The sequence below is a fragment of the Puma concolor genome, chromosome B4 (genome assembly GCF_028749965.1).
Source record: "Puma concolor isolate L17-30 chromosome B4, mPumCon1.1.hap2, whole genome shotgun sequence".
NCBI lineage: Eukaryota > Metazoa > Chordata > Mammalia > Carnivora > Felidae > Puma > Puma concolor.
Window position 1 is genome coordinate 5,639,035 of NC_141673.1, and position 23,352 is coordinate 5,662,386.

Here is a 23,352-nt window from a genome sequence, read left to right on the forward strand (position 1 = left end):
CCCGCGGTGACTGAACTCTCCAAATAGTGACTTTGAAAGAATTATCTCATGAACATGAGACTCAAATTCCTTTGTTTCTTCCTTCAACTGTATGCTACCTACCGCTAAGGGAATACAGGAACAAGGAGCTGTAGCGTCAGTTTGGTTTTCCTTGCTTTTTTAAAAGTCAATTGGTAGTACTATTTTACTAAATTATCTTGTTTATTTGCCTTAGATTTGAAACTTCACCTAAATTCATTGCTGCACTCTTCAATATTAAACATCTAATCCATGAAACATTATACGAAAAATATTTAAAGTAATATTTTTACTTTTTTAAATCCAGATTTGGACTTAAAACCACCGCTAGAGTCAACTGGAAACAATTTCTAACCTCACTTTATGAGTCCCAGTGGTTGGAAGTCAACAACACAGTTCCCCCGACCGAAAGAAACAGGTATGTGGGAAGACAAAAACAAAAACAGAAGAACCAAATTTCAGTTACACCTATTATAATCTATGAGAATATCTGCATTACTTTTTCTTCAGGTTTTGAATCACAAATTAGTCTTCATGGGATAATTATGAACCTTGACATAGCGATTTACCATTCATCAACTGTTTCCCATACAGGCATTCTTATTTCAAATGGCCTTAAACTATAAGATGGGTATAATTATTATTCCAGTTTCTAGATGAAAACCTGAGACTGTAAGGGTCTTAACTAGACCTGCCACTTAGTGAGCGCGGTGGAGGCAGAAATGGAGACTGAGTATTGGACGTGCGCACATCAACGCTGCCAGCGTCACACTGAGCTTTGCGTGTGTTCTTGGGAAATTGTGTAGAAGCATGTTGTGTTAAGTGTTACACAGAAAGGAGCAATCCACATTCATTTGTCTCCTGACCACTATGCGTGGTGCAGATATCGTGGGTCAGGGGGATTTTTGGCCCCGAGCGCCATTATTTCTGTTTTCATTCTAACGTCTATTACAACTTCAGATTTACGTATCACGTAAATTGTGGTGGGGCCGAAAATGTAAAACAAGTGCTTAATAATATGACATTTTAAAGTTTAGGCTTTTGCTCTAGGAAGTATTTTGTTTACGTGAATGTGTATCCTGTATGGATCGCCCTATATACATTTTAAGGAAAAAAACCAGGCTTTATAATCTCGGCACGTTCATCGAAAGCACTATGCTCTGTTGTGAAGTAAAATATGAGAAAAATAGAGCATCAGAATAGTGAGCAACGTGTCAGAGGCCACACGGGTAAGGAGTGGAAGGAGCCAGGAGCTGCTGTCTGGTGTGTCTGCATTCCCGTCAGGCGGCCCCCACTGGCATCTTGCCTTTCCGAACCCCTGGGCCCGAGTCACGGGGCCGCAGAGTTAATTCCCATTTCACTAGGTCCGCTCTGTGTCTCAGGGATTTATGAATATTTGACAAACTGCCCTGGTTACTGGCCTTCCAGGTATTTAAAGCTCCCTCCCCACCCCTCCACCCCCCACCCCGTTCCTGGGATGCAACTCCGTGAGCCTATTAAGTGAAGTTACTTCTGTTTTTTTGCTATTTTCTTGACTGAAAGATAGGAAAGAATTAAAATGTGAGTTTCATTTACTTTAAAACAGTGATTCTCAGGGCACCTGGGTGACTCGATTGGTTAAGTGTCTGACACCTCTTGATTCCGGCTCAGGTCACTATCTCAAGGTCACGGGATCAAGCCCCACATCACGTTCTGCGCTGACAGTGGAGAATCTGCTTGGGATGTGCTCTCTCTCTCTCTCTCTGTCTCCCTGCTTCTCTCTCAACATAAATAAAGTTTAAATAGTGATTCTCGACTAGGTGCAATCCCAGCCACCCAGAGACGTTTTTGGTTGTCACAGCTGGGGTGGGGGCGCTAATGATATCTAGTGGGCGGTGGCCAGGTTTGCTCTAAACATCCCACAGTGCCTAGCACGGTACCCCCTGTCCCACCCCCAGCACACACCAGAGAACTACTGGGCCCCTGGTCAGTGGTACTGTATAAGGTGATGATTATTGCAGAAGCATCCATTCATTCCTGTGCCAGTGATCTTTCGAAAAACCAGGTTGCAGTAGTCACATGAGCAACCAGACTCAGGAATTCTGCTACTTTATATATTTCTTTAAAAAAAATTTTTTTTAGTGTTTATTTTTGAGAGAGAGAGAGAGTGCGAGCTGGGGAGGGGCAGAAAGAGAGGGGGACACAGACTCCAAAGCAGGCTCCAGGCTCCGAGCTGTCCGCATAGAGCCCGACGTGGGGCTCGGACCCACGAAGCGCGAGATCATGACCTGAGCCGAAGTCGGACGCCCAACCAACTGAGCCACCGGGGCGCCCCTACTTTATATATTTCTTAGAAATGGTCGTAGGTGTGTGTGTGTTTCTGTGTTTTTGTACAGCTGGAGAAAGGTAAGATGGCTGTGTAGATGCAGCAACCCCCCCGCCCCAAACGGATGTGAGAATTGTTGAGCTGATTCACTGTCATTTTTTTTTTAATTCTAGAAAGAGGGAAAGAGCACAAGTGGGGGAGAAGGGCAAAGAGAGAGGGAGAATCTTTTTTCTTATTTATTTATTTATTTATTTATTTATTTATTTATTTATTTATTTTCAAGTTAGCTAACATACAGTGTGGTCTTGGCTTCAGGAGTAGAACCCAGTGATCCATCTGTTACACACAACACCAGCGCTCGTCCCGAAAAGTGCCCTCCTTAATGCCCATCACCCATTGAACCTGTCTCCCTCACCCCAGCCCACCCCCATCAACCCTCAGTTCTCTGTATTTAAGAGTCTCTTGTGGTTTACCTTCCTCTCTGTTTTTATCTTATTTTTCCTTTCCTTCTCCTATGGTCGTCTGTTGAGTTTTTCAAATGCCACGTATGAGTGAAATCATATGATATCAGTCTTTCTCTGACTGACCTATTTCATTGAGCATAATATCCTTCAGTTCCATCCACATTGTTGCAAATGGCAAGATTTCATTCTTTTTCATCACCGAGTAATATTCCATCGAATATGTATACCATGTCTTCTTTATCCATTCATCAATTGATGGACATTTGGGCTCTTTCCATAATTTGGCTATTGTTGATAGTGCGTCTGTAAACATTGGGGTGCCTGTGCCCCTTCAAATCAGCATTTTTGTATCCTTTGGATAAATTCCTAGTAGTGCAATTATTGGGTCACAGGGTAGTTCTATTTTGAATTTTTTGAGGAACCTCCATACTGTTTTCCAGAGTGGCTGCACCAGTTTACATTCATACCAACGGTACGAAAGGGTTCGTCTTTCTCCACATCCTCGCCAACATGTATTAGTTTTAGCTATTCTGACTGGCGTGAGGTGGTATCTCATTGTGGTTTTGATTTGTATTCTCCTGTTGCTGAGTGATGTTGAACATTTTTTCATGCGTCTGTTAGCCATCTAGATGTCTTCTTTGGAAAAGTGTCTATTCATGTCTTTTGCCCATTTCTTCACTGGATTATTTGTTGTTTGGGTGTTGAGTTTGATAAGTTCTTTATAGATTTTGGATACTAACCCTTTATCTGATACGTCATTGGCAAATATCTTCTCCCATTCCATTGGCTGCCTTTTAGTTTGTTGATTGTTTCCTTTGCGGTGCAGAAGCTTTTTATCTTGATGAGGTCCCAATAGTTCATTTTTGCTTTTATTTCCCTTGCCTCTGGAGACATGTCAAATATGAAGTTGCTGTGGCCAAGGTCAAAGAGGTTGCTGCCTGTTTTCTCGTGTAGGATTTTGATGGTTTGCTGTCTCACGTTTAGGTCTTTTATCCATTTTGAATTTATTTTTGTGGATGGTGTAATCAAGTGGTCTAGTTTCATTCTTCTGCAAGTTGCTGTCCAGTTTTCCCAGGCCATTTGCTAAAGAGACTGTCTTTTTTCCATTGGATACTCTTTCCTGCTTTGTTGCAGATGAGTTGACCATACATTTGTGAGTCCATTTCTGGGTTCTCTATTCTGTTCCCTTGATCTATGTGTCTGCTAAGCAGCCTCCATGCTCACACAGAGCCCACCCAGCTCAGGGTTCAATCCCACGACCCTGGGATTGTGACCTGAGCCAAAATCGAGAGTTGGTCACTTAACTGACTGAGCTACCCAGGCGCCCCTCATTCTTTTTTTAGTGGGAAACATCATCCCGTCTAACTGAACATTGAAAAGCAGAGGCCGACAGGGGTATCTGTAGGTTTGTATGATGAGATTCTGCAGCCCCCTTCTGATCAGAGTCCAGGGTGAAGTCGGCTTTGATTTCTGAGTGGGGTGGTCATAGGCCTTCAGGAACACACGTCCAGACCGATGGACCTGCGCTCAGGGGACGGTTGCAAGAGGGAAGAAAAGGAGAGGAGAGGGCTCTGATGATGTTGGTGGCCGTGGCCATTGTCAACAGGGAGGGGGACGTTGTTAAGGTTGACATTCCCACCGTTTTAACACGGGGAGCGTGTGCCCTCACTTACCGTGTGGGTGAGTGTGCCTTGACGTGCTCCCCCTTATACACAGGGAGGTGACACTCTCAGCGGTGATCGTGATCTCTTTCCCGGCCTCTTTTGAGACCAGGGGCACAGACTGGCGAGACAGCTAGCCACGGTTAGCTGGCATGGGAAATGGAGAATGATGGGACAGCAAGGCTGATGGCATCCACACCGTCTCCCCTATCAGGTACCGCACTGCCTGAGCGACCAGTGGGCCCACACAAGCACAGTACACTTTCAGGAAGAAAAGCCATCCACTAATAAAGCATTGTGATGGTTGTAAGGTGCTTTTTTTTTTTTTTTTTTTTTTTTTTGCATTAAGGAAGAACAGAGTTCAAGAGCGTAACCTTATTCCTGTTTTTCTCTTCATCCTCTTGTAGCATCACTTCTAAAAATCAATCTTGCGAGGAAAACATTATCCCCAAGTTATCTAGACACGAGGGTCACTCTGCGTCACTGAAGAAAGCACTACTGAACGCCAAGACCGTAAGATTTCGAACCCCTTCCCTGGTGAAAACCTCACTGTTTCTCAGAACGAGAACACTCAGACCCGGGCTAACAAAAACTGTATTTTCATCCATTTACCCAACCAACACACGTTTTGAGCTCCTGCTATAAGCTGGCAATTGTCCCGAGTGCTTAGGGATATAACCTCACTCCTGACCTCAGGAGCTGGCTGGGATTGGGAGGTCAGATAACATAAAATGTCCTGCACCGAGGTGAGGGAGATGCCAGGGGATGAGAACAGCTCATGGCAAGGTCGCCGAGGGTGCACTGTCTGCTCACCACTCACTGCCTAATGAGTAAGCCGGACCTGTTGAGCCTTCCTCACCCCAGCCCAGAGGGTGTGGGTTCGTAACAACGTGTGGCCCATCACAGGGACGTTTTCTTAGTTCTTAAGAGCCTCTTTAATGGTTTAATTATGCTGCGGAAGGAGGCTAATTCATGAATTTGTAACTCGCTTTAAATATTAGCTCCTGTCCCACCTTAATGTGTATTTAGAAAGCAGCATTTGGATACCTTGGAAACGTGCAACCTTTTCCCAAGTTGGCTGCTGACTAAGCACATTCAACAGCCGAATCCAGTAAACATGGAGGAGTCCAGTGACTTGCTTTGCCTCAGACTCAGATCTGACTGTGTGCAGAAGAGGAGACACTTGGCCTCGGCGCGAGCCTTCCTGCAGGGCGGCTGTAGGGCAGCGTTCTGGGGAGGAGCCCACGTGGCCTGGAGGCGGACCTCAAGGTTCAGAGGTTTGCTGTCTATACTGGAGACTGTGGTTCCTCGTCTCCGTTGATCTAGAATGCCGTTGCTTATGGTTTCTGAGCCTAGTGTAGACTCAGAGATTTGGGGTTCTGTTTTCCTGGGGGAGGGGAGCATTTTAGCTAGCCTGCCTGTTCTAAGTAATCTTTAGAACTAGATGACCTGGTCTCTTACACTGAGTGAACGATGATAATGCGTGCTTACGACGTGCCGGGGACTGTCTCCTGTGACTTACCCGTCTTCACTCGCTTCCGCCTCTCCACACCACTGTGAGGTAGACACTATCACGATCTCCGTTTAAGCCTTTCCCTTTGCCCTCATCTGCCGAGGAAAGGGAACGGCAGTGTTAAGTATCCGGCCTGAGGCTCCCAGCTCGTGAGTGGCGGGGCTTGACTCAAACCAGCTGCTCCAGAGGGAGGCCCACTGCAGCCTTGGGCAGAGCCGCCTGCGAATGTGTCGGCTGGGCCTCCTCTTGGACACAAGTGAAGGCTTTTGTGTGTTTCCCCGCCTCAGCGCCTAGTGGTCCATTGACGTAATTTAATTAAAAACAGTGAAATCTCATCTCCGTTAATGGAGGGCTGTAATAACGCCAGCCGCTCCAAATATGAGACTATTTAGCGGTCATTGATGTGCTGTTTCACAAACAGAACCGATCAACGAACACGCAGGGGTGAGGAATCGAGTGCCTGCCCCACGCTGGGCCATGCGTGCCTTGGGCCCTGGCGCTGATCGCACAGATGAGTGACGCAAAGGCCTGGCCAATGATGAGCTCACACTCTGGAGTGACACATGACAGCAGTGAGCGTCTGATGCTTAGAGTTGCCGAATGCCAAGTGGGATTTCCGACCCCGCCCCACCCCCAACCGCCATTTGCCGTGGTCTTGGGCACGCTCTGGAACCCGGAAGGAGGCAGGCAGAGGGAGAGAGCCAGGAGTAGGCAGGAGAGGGCATTTTTGCCTGGCTGCAGAGGACAGTGGCGGGAAGCACGTCCCTCTGCTGCTGTAGACAGGGATGCAGAATTGTTACAGAAAGAAAGGCAGCTTTACGTCTGCTCCGACTCTTGCCTCCCAAGTAGCTATGTGTGCTCTTTCCACACACCACCACCTTCCCTCTGAGTGACCCAGTCACCTCGATCACTTGTATTGAAACCTGGCGTGGCTCACTTTCTGTCACCCAAAAACTATTTGTACCCTACGTGTTTATCCACCCTTGTTTTCAGTGTTGTTTGCAGCCCACGTGATTTTCTCGGTAGAAAGTCCAAAAGAATCTTCCAGAACATACTAGAATTAATAACAGAAGTTAGAAGGTCAGTGTTCAAATATCAATAGTATTTCTGTAAGCTGCAGTAATCAATTAGAAAAGTAAACTTTAAAATATCATTTCTAATAATTTTATTAAAAAAAATCAAATGCCTAGAAACATAACCTAACAAAAAAAAAAAAAAGAAAATTCTCTACATTGAAGACTACAAAGATTGCTTATAGAAATAATAACAAGTCCTTCACAAACCTCCGGTAAATATCAGAGGAAGGAATGCCTCCCAACTCATTCTCTGAGGCCGATGCTACTTTAATACTAAAGCCAGACAAAGAGATCACAAGAAAACGAACAACCAATATCCTTCATGAATATTGTTGTAGAAATTCTCAGCAAGACATAAGTAAACCAAATCCAGCAACACAAACAAAAGATTAAATGCTATGACCATGTGGGATTTATCCCAGGATTGCAGGCTTGGTTCGACTTCCAAAAAATCAATTAATATAGTACACAATGTTAATAGAATTAAGGGAAAAAAAAAAACACACGATCGTCTTGAAAGATGCAGAAAAAGGATTTGCAAAATCCAGCCCTGTTTCGTGATAACTTTCAACAGACCAAGAGCAGGGAAATTCCTTAAACTGATGAAGGGCATCTACAACGAACCCATAGCTAACAGCACAGTTAACGGTAAGAGACTGAATGGTTTCCCCCAGGATGATGAAAAACACAAAATGTCAACTTTTGCTACTTCTCTGCAACATTGTACTGAAGTTCTGGACAGTGCAATCCTGGAAGAAAAGAAATAGAAGGCATCCAGATTGGAGAGGAAGAAGTAAAACTGTCCTTACTTACAGACAACACAGTGGACACACACAGACTTCTGCAAATAATAAATGTGTTCATCAAGGTTGTAGAATATAAGACCAATATACCAAAATCAGTTACATTTCTATCAACTAGCAACGAACAATCTGAAAAGGAACTTCAGAAAGCAGTGCCACTCACAATAGCATCAACAAGTATAAAATACCCAGTAGTAAATTTAACAAAAGTGCCAGACTTGTACACTGCAAATTACAAAACACTATTAAAAGAAATTAAATAAAATGTAAATAAATGAAGAAACATTCCACAGTCATGGATTGGAAGATTCGGTAGTATTGAGATGGCAGTTCTCTCCAAATTGATCTATAGGTTCAACAGGTTCAATGCAAACCCTGTTGAAATGCCAACTGTCTATTTTTTTAATGTTTATTTATTTTTGAGAGAGAGAGAGAGAGAGAGAGAGAGAGCATAAGCAGGAGAGGGGCAGAGAAAGAGGGAGACACAGAATCCAAAGCAGGCTCCAGGCTCTGAGCTGTCAGCCCAGAGCCCAACGTGGGGCACGAACTCACGAACCTTTGAGATCATGACCTGAGCCAAAGTCAGACGCTCAACCGACTGAGCCACCCAGGCACCCCAATTTTTTTCAACTGTCTTTTTTTTTTTTTTTGCAGAAATTAAAAATTGATTTTAAAATTCATATGGAAATGAAAAGATTGCCAAATAGCCAAAACCAATCTGGGAAAAAAAGAACGAAGTTAGAGCACTTTGGGATCTTAGTACAGAGCTATGGTGTCAGAACAGTGTGGCAATGGCAGGAGGATAGACAGATTGCTCAATGGAACAGAACCGAGAGTCCAGAAATAGACCTTAATGTTCATGGTCAATCCATCTTTGACAAGATCAGTGGGGGAGAGGATCATCTTTCCAACAAATGGTCCTGAGACTGTTGGATAGCCATGTGCAAAAAAGAGGAACTGCCTTGCCACATACACAACTAAAAATGGACCATAAACCTAAATATAAGAGTTAAAATGACAAAACTCTTAGAAGAAGGCATGTGCGTAAATCTTTGTGACCTGTGTTGGGCAAGTATTTCTTAGGACACTAAAAGCATGATCCATAAAGGGGGAAAAAGCCCCCATAAACTGGAATCATCACAATTAAAGAATTGTGCTCCAAATGATACCATTAAGTATCTCCCAGAATGTTCTGGGAGAAAATAAATGCAAATTATATATTGGGTAAGGGACTTGCCTGGAGACTATGTAAGAACTCTTCGAACTCAGTAAGAGGACAACCCAATGTAAAAAATGGGCAAAATATTTGAATAGACACGAGGGGCACCTGGGGGGCTCAGCCAGTTGAGTGTCCGACTTTGGCTCACGATCCCGCGGTCCGTGAGTTCGAGCCCCGCGTCGGGCTCTGTGCTGACGGCTCAGAGCCTGGAGCCTGCTTGGGATTCTGTGTCTCCCTCTCTCTCTGCCCCTCCCCCACTCGCACCCTGTCTTTCTCTCTCTCTCTCTCAAAACTAAACATTAAAAAATTAAAAAAAAAAAAGAAGACATATGAATGGCCAATGAGCACGTGAAAAGATGGTCAACATCCTTAGACACCAGGGATGCGAGTCAGAAGCATGCTGGTGCACCACTTGCCAGTTTATGGTGACGATGAAATCACAAAGGCAGCAGTCAGTGGACCACGTCAGGGACGTGAACGTGGAATTTTCTCTCCTACTGGTGGAAATAGAAAATGGTACAGCTGCCGTTGAAACAACATGGTCGTTTCTTTAAAATTTAAACAGAAATCTACCACCTGACCCAGCAATTCCACTCACAGGTAGCTGCCCAAGGGAAGTAAAAACATTTTGTCCACACGAAGACTTGTGTGCAGATGTTCGTACCCACGTTATTCATAATCTCCAAACGAGGCGATCCAAGTGTTTTTCTGCTTGTGGTAAGAGAAACAAAATGTGGCATATCCATACAGTGGAATAATAACAAGGATGAAAAGGAACGAAGTACCGATCCATGGCGCATCCTGGATTGAACCGCGAAAATGTTATGGCAGGTGATAGAAGCCAGATGCAGAATGCATACTGATGCATAAACTGTATGCTTCTGTATACACGAAATATCCAGACCAAAGCAAACACCGAGAGACAACAAATAGATCGGTTGCCTTGGGTCGGGGACGGAAGTGAGGAGTGGCTGCGAGTGGACGCGAGGTTTCTCTTGTGACGGAAATGTTCCGGAACCAGGTGGTGGTTGATGGTTGCACAATGCTATATGCTTACTGAAAACCATAATTGTCCTACTTGGACAATAAATAGTTGATTATCACTCCCAAGCTAAAAAGTAAGCGGGCATACATTCCTCTAAATTATCTAATTTTCCCTGAGACAACCTTGTATCCTTAGTTCTGGCTTTGGACCCCAAAGTAACGGTTGACATTTGCACACCACTTTGTCACTTAGTAAGCCCCTCTGCCACGTTAATATTCACACTCCCTATGAGGAGGTAGGGGTTCTTTATTCCCCCTGTTTTTTTCCAGTAAACAGTATCTCTTAATTTTGATACTTAATTTACTTATTGGTAATTTTTTATTCTGGCGGAAGAATTTGCCTCACAGTATTTTGCTGATAATATGTTTTCTTTATGCAGCATGGCTGAGATTTTTCTTGCTAAGTAATTGTCCATTTATGTAATTGATGAGGTTGGTGGTAGTGAAAATAAGCATCATTAATATTTTTAGTAAATCGGCAAGTTGTTAATTGAATTGCCGGGAAGTTGTGTGCCCTGTATGACGGAGCCACATAGCCCTCAGGTGGGGACAGGGTAGGAGGAACTGTCACCGCCAGCGCTCAGCCTGTCCTGGGGAGGGCATCAGCCTGTGCCTGAGAGATGGGTCTCCCTCCTCTCTTGGGGCCCTCTCCTGCCCGTGCCCTGACAGACAGCATTGTGGGAGCAGCCCTGCAGGGTCCCAGCGTCCCCCGACCCTTGCCCCACCCCACACACTGCCCTTGGCTCCCAGTGTTACATAGTGACCACCAACTGAGGGATTATTGCTTCATCATAATTCTCTTCGGCCAGAGCCCACTCTTTACTCAGTGATGTCATATATATATATATATATATATATATATATATATATATATATACACATACACACACACACACACGTATATATGTACACACACAATGTATATATATATATACACACACATATATAAATGTATATATATACATACAATGTTTGATGTTATATATATATAATGCTTTCCTTCCTTTTTCCTTTTTTAAAAAAATTGCCTTTTTTAAAAATATATATAACATTTAAAATATATGTTATATCTGTTGTATATATTTTACACATATATGATATATATATATGTTATATACGTCATTGTATGTTATATAATGCTTTCTTTCCTTTTTCCTTTTTTAAAAAAAATCCCCTTGTATACATTCTCATGCTCAGAAACCCGACGGACAAATAACAGGGGAAGAATTGCGACATATTCTAAATTGCGAGGTTGTAAAAGTCAGCGATTCAGAATTCAAAGAACTAATGCAGACCCTTGACCCTGGGGGCACTGGATGGGTCAACGTCAACACGTTCATCCAACTGCTTGAAGAGAACCCTGAGGTGAGTTTTACAACAACTCCATGTTTGATTTTCTCTTTATGGCAGGAAATTAAGTATTTTTAGTGAAATATGGGATGCAGGTGAAATTGGCCTTAAATAAATGACTACACGTTTTTCAGCTGAGTTGATTTTCATTTTAAGGAAGAGTTAAGTGTTTGAGTTGTTTGATTTTAACTCTTGATGTCTAAATCTTATCCAAGGGTGATGTTTGACGTTTTCTGGGAAGCCATCCTAGAATGAGGGCACCTATATATGCAGGATGTAACCTTCTTTTCACAGCGTGCCAGTGACACCCCTCCTGCAACCGCGTCTTACACAGTTTCCCATTTTAAACTAACTTTATTGCCTCTAGTGACCAATATTTTTCTTTTTTTTTTTAATTTTTTAATGTTTATTTGTTTTTGAGAGAGAGAGAGAGACAGAGCACGAGCGGAGGGAGGGGCAGAGAGAGAGGGAGACAGAATCTGAAACAGGCTCCAGACTCTGAGCTGTCAGCACAGAGCCCGACGCGGGGCTGGAACTCAGAAACCGTGAGATCGTGGCCTGAGCCGAAGCGAGACGCTTAACCGACTGAGCCACCCAGGTGCCCCCAATACTTGCTTTTCCTTTGATCGAAAGGCTGACAGAATTTTATTATTAGAAATATTGTTTTGTAATTTTAATAGCTATTAGCGCTTAAAAATTTTAAGAACTTTAAAAAATTAGATTAGTGTCAGGCAATGCATTGGATAGGCATTGGGAGATTCTTGTTGAAGTGTTTCTTATAGACTTCTTTTAGCAGGTGCAAATTAGCTTTTCATCAATGTTACGATTTCCTGAGCACCCACCTTGTGCAAGGTGGCGACCGCATCCTAAACCAACGTCGTTTGGTCCTTCTTGAGTCCTAGTTCAAAAGTAAGTCCCAGGGCCCTCACACAGGACAGAGTGATTGGACCTTTTCCTGAACTCTGCTGTGCGGCTCCTGTGTTAGCTGCTGAGAATTGTGGCTTCTGACCATCACAGCAACCCCACACGCAGCATCTTTCTCGAAAAACAAAAGAGGGCGGGGGATGCATCCAATTTTGTCTCAGGTCATGATCTCACCATTTGTGAGTTCAAGCACTGTGTGGGGATCTGTGCTGACAGCTCGGAGCCTGGAGCCTGCTCGGATTCTGTCTCTCTCTCTCTGCCCCTCCCCTGCTCTCACTGTGTTTCTCTCGAAAATAAATAAACATAAAAAATTAAAAACAAAACATGGACATGGAAACCATCTGCTCTCCACGTGGCAAGTGGCATGGTCTTTGCTTAATATAAACCACACCCAGCAGTCTCCATGCTTAAAAGCCTCAGATGGGTGTCAGGGCTCCTAGGTGAAAGCTGAAGTTCCTACCCTGGTTGGTAAGGGGCCCACATGGTCTAGCCCTGCTGCCCGGCTCCCAGAAGCCTCATAGGCCACACTGGCTCAGGTCCTCGGGCGCCCCCAGGTCCCTCCTCCATTCTTGGGGTGCTGCTGCTCCTGCCAGGATTCCATCCATGCCGCTCTCCCCTGCTGGGGCCATTCTGCAGGTCTTGGGGCACCGGTGCCTTCCCAGGGACCCTCTGTGGCACCTCTGGCAGCCACCGACCTCACACACCTGCCCAATCATGGTGTCACAACTTTGTCATTATGTGGTCACGTCTCCACAAAGACGGAGGCCCATTGTGGCCACGGGGGCTAGCCCGGTGCCGGGCACTCACAAAACAGTGTGGTGAGTGGATGAATGAACATATACGAACGAACCAGAAAGATTAGAAAACACAGGCGCGCACATAGAAGGAAAAGAAAAACACCACTAATTCTAACGTTGAGGAGTTGTTACCCACTCACTGTTACCCTTTGTTGTATGTGCTTATGAACCCGTACACCCACACACGCGTTGTTTTCAGCTTTGTTGCCGTTATTATACAAAAGCTGTGCATATTTAATTTATGCAATTTTATGAGTTAGATACATACTTTGATATATGATATCTATTCTATTTTAAAATGAGATACTATAGGGGCACCTGGGTGGCTCAGTTGGTTAAGCGTCCGCCTCTTGATTTCAGCTCAGGGCATGATCTCACGGTTCATGAGTCTGAGCCTCTGTGCTGACAGTGTGGAGCCTGCTTGGGATTCTCTCCCTCTCCTTCTCTCCCTGTCCTTCCCCCACTCACGCACTTTCTCTCTCAAAATAAATAAATAAACTTAAAATAAAATGAAATGAGATCCTATAATTAATGACTTTTCAGTCCATGCTGTCCCTTATTAACATGCTGTTAACACTGTTAATAAAAATTCTGTATGATCTTAAAAGATACAGAGTAACGATTCCCTGTTGCAATGCAGGTGTTTGGTTTTTTCCCCTTTTATAAATTTTGCTACAGTGAATATCGTGGTGCCTGCTTTTTCAACCACCCTATGAGTATTCTTTTAGTGTAGATTTCATTTCTAGAAATGGCATTATTGGGTCAAAGGATACATTTCATTCTTTAAGTTAGCTTAATTATTTGAGAAGCGGAATATATGTGTGAAGTACAAAATGCAAAAGGTGCAAACGGGAACACGGTGACAGTTAAGTTTTTCTTCCACCTCTGTTCCCTCCCCACCCCCACAGGTGGTTGCTGCCGCCCCACGGCCTGTGGATTTAGCAGACTGTCCACGATTAGCCCGTGTCGATACTGGCAATAGGCCTCCTTTCTCATTTTTACTATTCTGAAAGGCAGAAATGCCATCCCATTGTTGTTTTATGTTGCGTTTACTTACTAGGTGATAGACTTCTTTTACGTTTATTGTACTTTTTTTTTTTTTTTTAACGTTTATTTATTTTTTTGGGACAGAGAGAGACAGAGCATGAACGGGGGAGGGGCAGAGAGAGAGGGAGACACAGAATCAGAAACAGGCTCCAGGCTCTGAGCCATCAGCCCAGAGCCTGACGCGGGGCTGGAACTCCCAGACCGCGAGATCGTGACCTGGCTGAAGTCGGACGCTTAACCGACTGCGCCACCCAGGCGCCCCCTTTTTTTTTTAAATAAGTTCAGGTTGAATGCTATTATCCCCATTTCCAGGTGGGGATTAGTGGGCAAACTCATTTGCTCACGAACTCAAAGTGAATTGGCGAATCAGGAGCAAGGCTGACAGTCCGTGTCTGTCTGCCTCCAAAGGTCCTCCTGCCTTTATGAGTGATTTGTGTTTATATACTTTTCTCTTTCCCAATTAGACAGGAAAACAAGTTGCAGACCCCAAAACGCCTCTCTTCCTGGCTTGGGATTCAGTAAGTAACACTTTCCCACGTGGTCCCAGGGTGCCACCACCCCAGGTTACAAATGTGCCGCTTGGTAGATATGTTTGTTTGCTTTTTTTATGATAGGTGGAAGAGATCGTCCATGACTCAATTGCTAGGAATCTACAAGCCTTCTATAAAATGCTACAGGCATATGACCTCGGAGACACAGGGCTCATTGGTCAAAATAATTTCAAGAAAATCATGCACATATTCTGCCCCTTTTTAACAGCTGAGCGTTTACTGAAGTAAGTTTCTTGGTGACAAAATTAATCCGTGTCGTGTTTTCATCAAGCCCGTTTGTAATCCTCAGCCTTTTCCTACATATGTTTGCAGTACCGATAGGGAGGACTGATAATAACTGCTGGTTACTGGGTGCTCACTAACGTAGGACACTGGTCGAGAGTTGGGCATGTGCTCTATGATTTAGTCCTCGCGACGACCACGGAAGGTGGCTGCTACTCCTTTTCGTGGGTAAGGAAGCCGAGGTCTGGAGAAGCCACGTAGCTATTCAGAGTCGTGTAGCCCGGAGGCTGTGCGCAGCCTCGTTCCTTACCCGAACGTCCCGCTGTCCGCCGAAGCTTGTTGCTGTAGGACTCGGAGCTGCATGACCTTAGAGACTGGTGCATGTGTCCTGCTGTGGACGGTGATCTGGGAGATTACTTTCGGTGGAAATCCAATAGAGTCGGGGGGAAGGAAGTTACTCTAATTCCCTTTCAGTCCTCTCGCGTGGAAAGTTTAAAATCTTGTATTTGTCGCTTTTGATTGCATTACATCGATTTCAGGTGACCCAAAACACAGTCGGTCTCCTGGTAGCTGTTGGCCGCTTGAGTCTCCTCTCTGTGAACCTTCCTGTTTCCTGACCCGTTTTCCCTGTGGTTGGTTTTTGTAGGAAAAGAAGGGTTTACAGGAAGAGGGTGAGGCCGAGGCTTTCCTGAGCAGGAGGGGCTCGCAGAGCTCGGTGTTTGCGTTCATCTGAGTTTATTGGACGTTTGCAGAAAGGCCGGTTTGCTGGAGGGTGGGAAACATGGGAAAGGGGAGAGACAGGTGGCAGCAAGTCCAGAGAGAGGGTTCTAGAGGGAGCTCAGGGGGGACTGGGTGGGGCCCAGGCAGGGGAAGAAGCGAGTGTGCAGGCACATTGGGCGGCTGGCGAGTCACGTGGGGCTGTCGGGGCAGGAAGTTATATAGGGAAGAACAGCAGGGCTGCTGCCGAGGGCCAGGCAGGAATGACCCAGCCCAACCAGGGGACGGGTCAGCCGGCAGGGCGTCTTGACAGGTCATCTGGTTCCCTAGCAGCATCTTAGAATCACCTGGAGAGCTCTGAAACCCCCAGTGCCCATGCCCTGTCCAGGACACCGTTATATTGAAGCCCCCCACTGGCTCTCACGTGCAGCCGTGGTGGACAAGCACAGCCCAGGGGTCAGGTGACAATTTCAGATTTGTGCTTTGCAAGGATTACCGTGGAGAAAGTGCAGGGCGAGAGGAGGATGGGTGGGTGACGCGGAGGTGGCAGTGGCACCACAGAGGGGCGGCTGCGGGTGGTAAGCTTGACAGAAGGACGAGACCCGGTGACTGGACGTGGAGGTGGACGGGGGCGGGGGAGGGGGCCCCAATGCCGGCCAGAGGCAGTGTCGTCGGCCAGTTAGGAAACACGGAGTGACACTCCGGAAGGAGACTCCCAGAGGGTGTGGGTGCACAGAGCGGCCTGGGCGGCAGCACGGTTTGGAGTCTTCCTTGCACGGACGGCCTGAGCATCTGTTCGGCAGGGGTTCATCTGGGAGCACATAGCAGACCGTCTGAGGTGAGAGGGTGCGGGTAGGACCTGGCGGAATACCACCCACTCACCAGTGACCTGGCTGGCACAGCCAGCAAGGGAGGCGGAGAATTCTGGTCAGGGTGACGGTCCAGAGCCTGTGGTGTTGGGTGCTCAGGGAGCAGGAGGAAGTCTGTGGGTCAGGGGGCACGCGGGACGGAAGCACGGGGTGAGCACTCACACAGAGTGGCTGTTGCCTTAGCAGACTAGGCCTCAGGAGAGAAGCAGGACCCGTGGGGCTGGAAGGGGCGAGGTGGACCCAGCAGGTGCGGTGAGCTTGCAAGGAGGTTGGAGAATGCAGTGTTGAGAAGTGATTGACTCCCGAAGCTCCAGTACCCGGGGTAGAACAGCGTCCGCGTGTGGTCAGGGCTTAGTAAGTGTTGAGTGAAGGATGAAAGGAAGGAAGGGAGGGAGGAAGGAAGAAAGGGGGAAGGAGGGAGGGAGGGGGGAAGGGAGGGAGGGAGGAGGGAAGAAGAAAAGGAGGGAAGAAGGGAGGGAGGGAGGAAGAAGGGAGGGAGGGAGGAAGGAAGGGGGAAGGAGGGAGGGAGGAGGAAAGAAGAAAAGGAGAGAGGAAGGGGGAAGGGAGGAAGGAAGAAAGAAAAATAAGTAAGCTGGGGCGCCTGCGTGGCTCAGTCAGTTGAGCCTCTGACTCTTGATTTCAGCTCAGGTCATGATCCCAGGGTCATAGGATTGAGCCCCACATCTGGGCTTAAGATTCCCTCTCCCTCTCCCTCTCCCTCTCCCTCTCCCTCTCCCTCTCCCTCTCCCTCTCCCTCCCTCTGTCCCTCTCCTAGCTCTCTGTCTCTCAAATTAAAAAAAAAAAAAAGAAAGAAGGAAAGAAAGAAAAGAAAGAAAGAAAGAAAGAAAGAAAGAAAGAAAGAAAGAAAGAAAGAAAGAAAGAAATCCAGTGGATTGGTCATGCAGGTAGTTGGGTCTTCAAGATGGGAGTGTGTCTAATCCATTGTCCAGTCTCCAGTCACAACTACAGATCTGTTCATGCTAAACCCTGCTTAAAACACTTGCATCCTGTTGCTGTTAGGAAGACATCCAGACGCTTTTAAGAATGACTTCCCAGGCCCCTCATGATCGTCGCACCCCCAGAGCCCGGGCTCCGCAGCCAGACTGCCTGGGTTCACATCCCGGCTCAGCCCTGAACTAGCTGTGCACTTGGGCAAGTTCCTTAACCTCTCTGAGCCTCGATTTCCTTGCTCAGACGTTACTTAGGAGAATGTGGTAAGGGTCAAGGGAGATCCTAGACGCAGAGCCCTCCATCCAGCGCTGAACTTAAGAAACGTTTACTTCCGCTGCTCTCCATCCAGCCCGGACTGAGCTGCTTTCTGTTTCCTGAAAACACCCAGCTCTCTCACGTCTGGGCTTCTAGATGGCCTCTTCCCTCAGTTCCAAATGCCTACTTTCCCGGCCGCTTGGCCCCATGAGGTGGGGACTGTTTTGTCTGCTCACAGTTGTAGCTGTGACACTTAGCACGGTGTCATTTACCTGGCAGCATAAATATTTCTCGAAGCAGTTCTATCCATGGCCGGAGCTTCCTGAACCGAGGATGGCCTCCGAGCTCGTGCGGTGCCCCTGGTTGTGTATAAAGCATCATCGTGATAATCGCGATGCTGTTATTACCGCTGCAGTTTCTTGAGCGCATGCACACGTCCGTGTAGTGCTAGGAGCCTTCCATGGATCGTGTCACTTAATGCTTATAGTAGTCCTCTGAGGTAGGTGCATTTTATAGACGAGGAAACTGAAGCATAGAAAAGGTGATGTGCCCCAGGTCGGCGATTCTCTACCCTCTGATAGGCTTAAAAGTTCTTGAGGGCCTCAGAGTTTTCGTTACATGGAATAGATCTCTCAGTATGACTGTATTAGAAATTCAAACTGAGACCTTTGGAAAACGTTATTGCAGAAGATCAACGTGTATTTCCCCATTGCGTTTCCCTGTAGGCTCCGGAGGAACCTGGGGGTTTCAAAATAATGACATATTGGGTGATGAGGAGGGTACAGAAATTAGAGCAGGTGTAGGCACAGGTGGCCGGTAATGAGCTAGTTAAAGGCTGTCAAGAAACTAAGCTAACCTCTGAAAACTCACTCTAGCTCCTCATTTATACCCAAAACATTTGTACAGCCTTTGAAAACGTCAGAGGACACAACCTGCCTGAGCACACATTCTGGTGCTTGTCACACGTCATGTGGCCTCCGAGAAACCCACTGTGCACGAGAAGCGCGGGGTAGTGCTTGTATGAAAATAGTTCGGGTCCCTCCCCCCCGCTTGCCCTGGAAGTGCCCACCCACCACACCTCCTGCCCGCTGCCCCCAGTCATGGGACTGTTAAGTCCAGAGCTGATATTCAAGCCCAGGGAGGCAGATTCCAGGGCCCGCACCTGGAGTCACCGCGCTCTGTTGCCTTTTGTATTTTAACAAATACGTGGAATATTGTTTTGGTCTCTAGGCTTTACCAAGCTTGCCACAATGAGCACGTACAACTTTTATGATTAGAAAAATATTAACAAATAAAATGTGGGGGGAGAAAAGTAGTCCTTGCCCTATTGGTGGGTTCCTACATTTTTCTAAAATAGTTGCCTATGCCAAACTTCCAATATAGGTCCTTCCATGATTCCACACCAGAACTTGCAATTTAAAAAAATTATTCTTTTTGTATGTGTTATATCTTTATCGCAGCATTCTTCACAAACTATAAACTGCGCGTATTTAAATGATACAGGCTGAGGACCTCCATCATGTGTCTATATCTATGAAGCCTTCACAAGCCATCAGTCAAGATATCAAACATTCCCATCCCTCCCCCGCCCCGCCCCGCAAAGCTTCCTCATGCCCTTCTGTGAGTCATCTCTTCTACAGCCCTAGCAACCTCTGATCTGCGTTCTGTCACTGCACATGACTTTGAATTTTCTAGGGTTGTATATAAATGAAAGCATGTGGGACGTTCTCCTTTTTGTCAGGCTCTGTTCCCCACGCATAATGATTCTGAGATTCATTCACGTTGTTACGTGTATGTGCAGCTGGTCTCTTTTTATTGCTGAGTAGTAGTCCATTCCTTCCCACAGCTTGTGGAGCCACTCATATGGGGGACCTTTGGGTTGTTTCCAGTGTTTGGCTACTGCAGTAAAGCTGAATAGATTGTACAGGTCTTCGTATAGACCTACGTCTCTATTTCTCTTGGGTAGATACCCGAGGGCAGAGGGGCTGGTTCCTCTGGATGAGTGTGTATTTAAGGTGTGTATGCGAGGTGTATGTTCAAGGTGTCTTCCAGAATGGTTGCACCATTTTGTACCTCACCAGCCACAGGTATTCCCATCCTTGTCAGCACTTGGTAGGGTCAGTCTTTTTAATTTCCGCCACCCTAATGGGTGTGTTCTGATTCTTTTAAAAATTCAGACTCTGCAGTAAGTTTCAGGATATCACTTCAGGAAGAATCCTTTACAAGGAACTTTTGGCACGCGTCGGAATTAGCGGTCCACCCACCATCTCTCCAGCTCTCGTTCCGAAGGATCAAGTGTTCGGTGAACATTTTCATAAAGAGGAACAGCAGCAGCCAGACCTTCCTGAGAGGTAAAACAGAACAAAAGGAAAACGCGTATCAAAACCACAGTGTCTGTTGTAGGGGAGGTGGTTCGTAAATATTCATTAACTAAACGCATGTCTTAATATTTTATTACTTAAATGAGAAAAACAGCAAACCATACATACGGCCAGTAGAGTCAGGGGAGTTGAGAGCAAGCAGAGATCTTAGGGATCAGTGGGTTGACCTATTAATTCTGGAAATGAAAGCACTTAGGTCTGCAAGGTCTGGGGACTGACCTCAGGTTACTTGCAAACTTAGTGGCCACCCTGGGTCAAGAACCCAGGACCTTCAACTCCCAGAGAACCTGTCTGCCACACAACCAATACATGCCTGCGTTCACATTTGTCCTTTTCCAGAAACTTAGACCTCTTACGACTGTTTAATATTTATGGTAAAATATACCCATTAAACCAGTTAACGTTTTCTGACATGAATGATAGAATTATTCAAATGATCACCAAATTGAATTGTAACAATAAAACATGCTTAGCAAATCTATTAAACATCGGACTGATGAATATTCTAGCCCTTCCTCATTTTGAAAAATATAGGTTTAGTCTAATGAAAAGATACTATTTTAACTTGCTGGTTCATAGCTTATAATAAATCCACAAGGAAAGTTAAAATGTAGACCTATTCAGCAGACTTCGCTCTGTCATTTCCCTTTAAAAAGTTCTTAAGTATAGAGCAGTGGGAATATTTTAATGCTGTGCTAATGAAATTTGAATATCTGGACATTTCAGTGGTAGCTTTATAAATGGGCAGAAGGATGGTATTTTAAGGGAAAGGTTAAATAGTCTGTGACAAGGTATGTCTGCCTCCTAAAACCAATGGAAGAAGTAATGATAATTATGTGTTTTATAAAATGTGGGCATTCCCAGAGAGCTCTTCAAAGCTGATGGAAGCAGCAGGAGAGGAGAAGTCCTTTCTCCAAGAGAAAGGCTCAGCTCTTCCCCTTCCCCGACTCCAGTGGGGTCCCAGAGACTTCTGGAGAGCTGGAGAATTCATTATCCTCAACTGCACACCCTCTCCCCCACACAGCACGTGGCATAAAATCTGGGTTTGATAAATCCAGTTGACTGTGTAAATCAACTTGGAATAATTGCAAACTTCCCTTCCTTCCCATGGCTGTTTTATGACTTTTTGGACCTGGCTATCTCTAAATGGCCTATTTAATTTAAAGCTTTGTAAAGGGCTGTGACTTTTCATCTTCCGACTTCACACAAATATTTACTTTTCCCCGCCATGTCGGCCAGTCACATGCCCTACTGAGCCAGCTCAAAGCACAGTTGAGAACGTTAGCACAAGGATAGCAATTTCCTGGAGCTCCCCGCTCTGGCCTGTGGCCACATACTCGCCACACGGGGAGAGTTTTCACCTGACACAGTGCTGCGGACCTCTCTGGAACCCACAAGCCATGGGCGGGTACGAAGTTCCCCAGCCACTCCATCTATCTGAGAATCTGGTTCCTTGTTGGTGAGAAGGGGCTGGTAGGCCTCCTGTTGCCCTGGGTTGAATCGAAATCGGGTGAGGTCTGTAGGAAGCACTCTGCTAAATTCCCGATTGTGATTTTAGAACCAAGCCCACTGGGGACAAAAGCACCCTGACCAAGAAGACGACTAAGGAGGAAGTGATCGAAAAACACAAAAGATGCATACAGCAGCAGGACCCAGCATTCCGAAAAATACCTCTTGACTTCAGCAAGGAGCCGGCTGGCAAAGTTAACGTGCATGACTTCAAGAAGGTAGGGGAATGGGTTTCTCTGTGTTTCTGGGTTTTCTTTTGCTCCTGGAGAGGTTCATACTAACAGGCTTTAAAGGGTAGGCATTACATTTTCAGTGAGGGTTTATTCCCTTACCGGCAAAGCACATTCATTTCTAGGCACCGTTCAACAACGTAAAAGGATTCTTTTGGCCAAAAATGTCCTTGGCAACTTCCTTCAGAGGATACGTATGGACGTGGCTAGTTTGGGATATTTAAACTTTCGAACGAAGCATTCACTGAAGTGTCGTTCTGGACGGCTGCGGGGTGCCTGGTTCCAGCATTGCGCGTGGAGCGCATCCTGGGGCAGAACGGCGGTGCCGGGAACAAAAACTTCTCAGGCCCCTTCCCTGCCAGGGAGGAGTTTGGTGATGCTGTGGTCACAGAGCTGGGGTTTGTGCCTCGAGAAAGTGAAAAAAAAAAAAAAATCTGGCAGTAAAAGCTGGGAAGCTCAGAGTGCTGATTTGCATGCGCTTGCGGGAGCTGGAAGGTTCTGCCAGAAAGGACTCAGCTTGAAGGGTTCTGCACAGACTTCTCAGGAATTAATTTCAATGATTGCTTAAAATTCCTGTTACGAACCCTCCAGCTAATCATCTTCAGCTATTTTTAAGAAAAGCATTGCAGTTAATATGTAGCAGTGTCTGTGTGGACAAATTGAGAAGAAGGCAATGAAATGTATTTCCAAGAAGAGAATAATTATATCAGTAGCTACTATTTATCTGCCTGGGGGTGGGATGGGCAGCTACTGAAACAGCCCAGACCTCCCGCCACCCCCCCCAAGACTGGATGATGTGCAGACATGGGGCATGGTGAGGGGGACAGATTCAAGAAATATTTGGGGAGAATGGGTAATGGATAAGAAAGAGGCAAATGGGCAAGGATAGTTCCTCCATCTCTGGTTTGAGGGACCGGCTGGCTGATAATCAGTCATCGGTAACTCCGGCGAGCGGGACGGGTGGTGGTATGTGGGTGTGAATCACCTGACGCTCCCAGGGTGCCTTGTCCTAGACTCCTTTGTCCCCACGTCCCCTGGCACGGTCCCAACCCCTCACGCCCCACAGTCTAGAACGACCATAGTGCTCAGTGCTCTGGATCATGGAGTCGGTTCACAGGTTCACAGGAGACCAGGAACCCACCAGGCTACCGCTGGTTGTTCAGAAGGACGGTGCTTCCCTTAGAGAAGGGCGGTGGGTGGCGGCAGAGCAGGGACGCCCGCCCAGAACGCAGACCCCCCGCACAGCTCTTTCCACTGCTCGCCAGAGAACAGGCCAGTAAGCTCAGCGGCGGGTTCTTCCATCCCAGGGCTTCTGCGCCATCGCTAGGCCAGCGACCCCCTTGCGGGCACCTCTAGTTTGCATCCCGGAGCACCGTCCTAAAACTTCAGTCTCTGCTCCCCGCCTGCCTGCCGCACTTCTTCACGCGGGTGTCTAGAGACCCCCGT

The 23,352-nt window shown here is 46.3% G+C and overlaps 1 protein-coding gene across 8 annotated transcripts in view; it reads left to right on the plus strand.

Annotated features, from left to right (window-relative positions):
- EFCAB6 (EF-hand calcium binding domain 6) overlaps positions 1–23,352 on the plus strand; it is a 249,752-nt gene that overhangs the window by 114,039 nt on the left and 112,361 nt on the right. For 6 of the 8 annotated variants that reach the window (XM_086712072.1, XM_086712077.1, XM_086712075.1 and 3 more), the window contains 7 exons: positions 326–436; positions 4,856–4,961; positions 11,301–11,468; positions 14,686–14,739; positions 14,836–14,996; positions 19,964–20,137; positions 21,726–21,894. In XM_086712072.1, the coding sequence (XP_086568198.1) occupies positions 326–436; positions 4,856–4,961; positions 11,301–11,468; positions 14,686–14,739; positions 14,836–14,996; positions 19,964–20,137; positions 21,726–21,894 (943 nt within the window). The remainder of the gene's footprint in view (positions 1–325; positions 437–4,855; positions 4,962–11,300; positions 11,469–14,685; positions 14,740–14,835; positions 14,997–19,963; positions 20,138–21,725; positions 21,895–23,352) is intronic. The other 2 variants (XM_086712076.1, XM_086712079.1) reach the window with 2 other exon arrangements.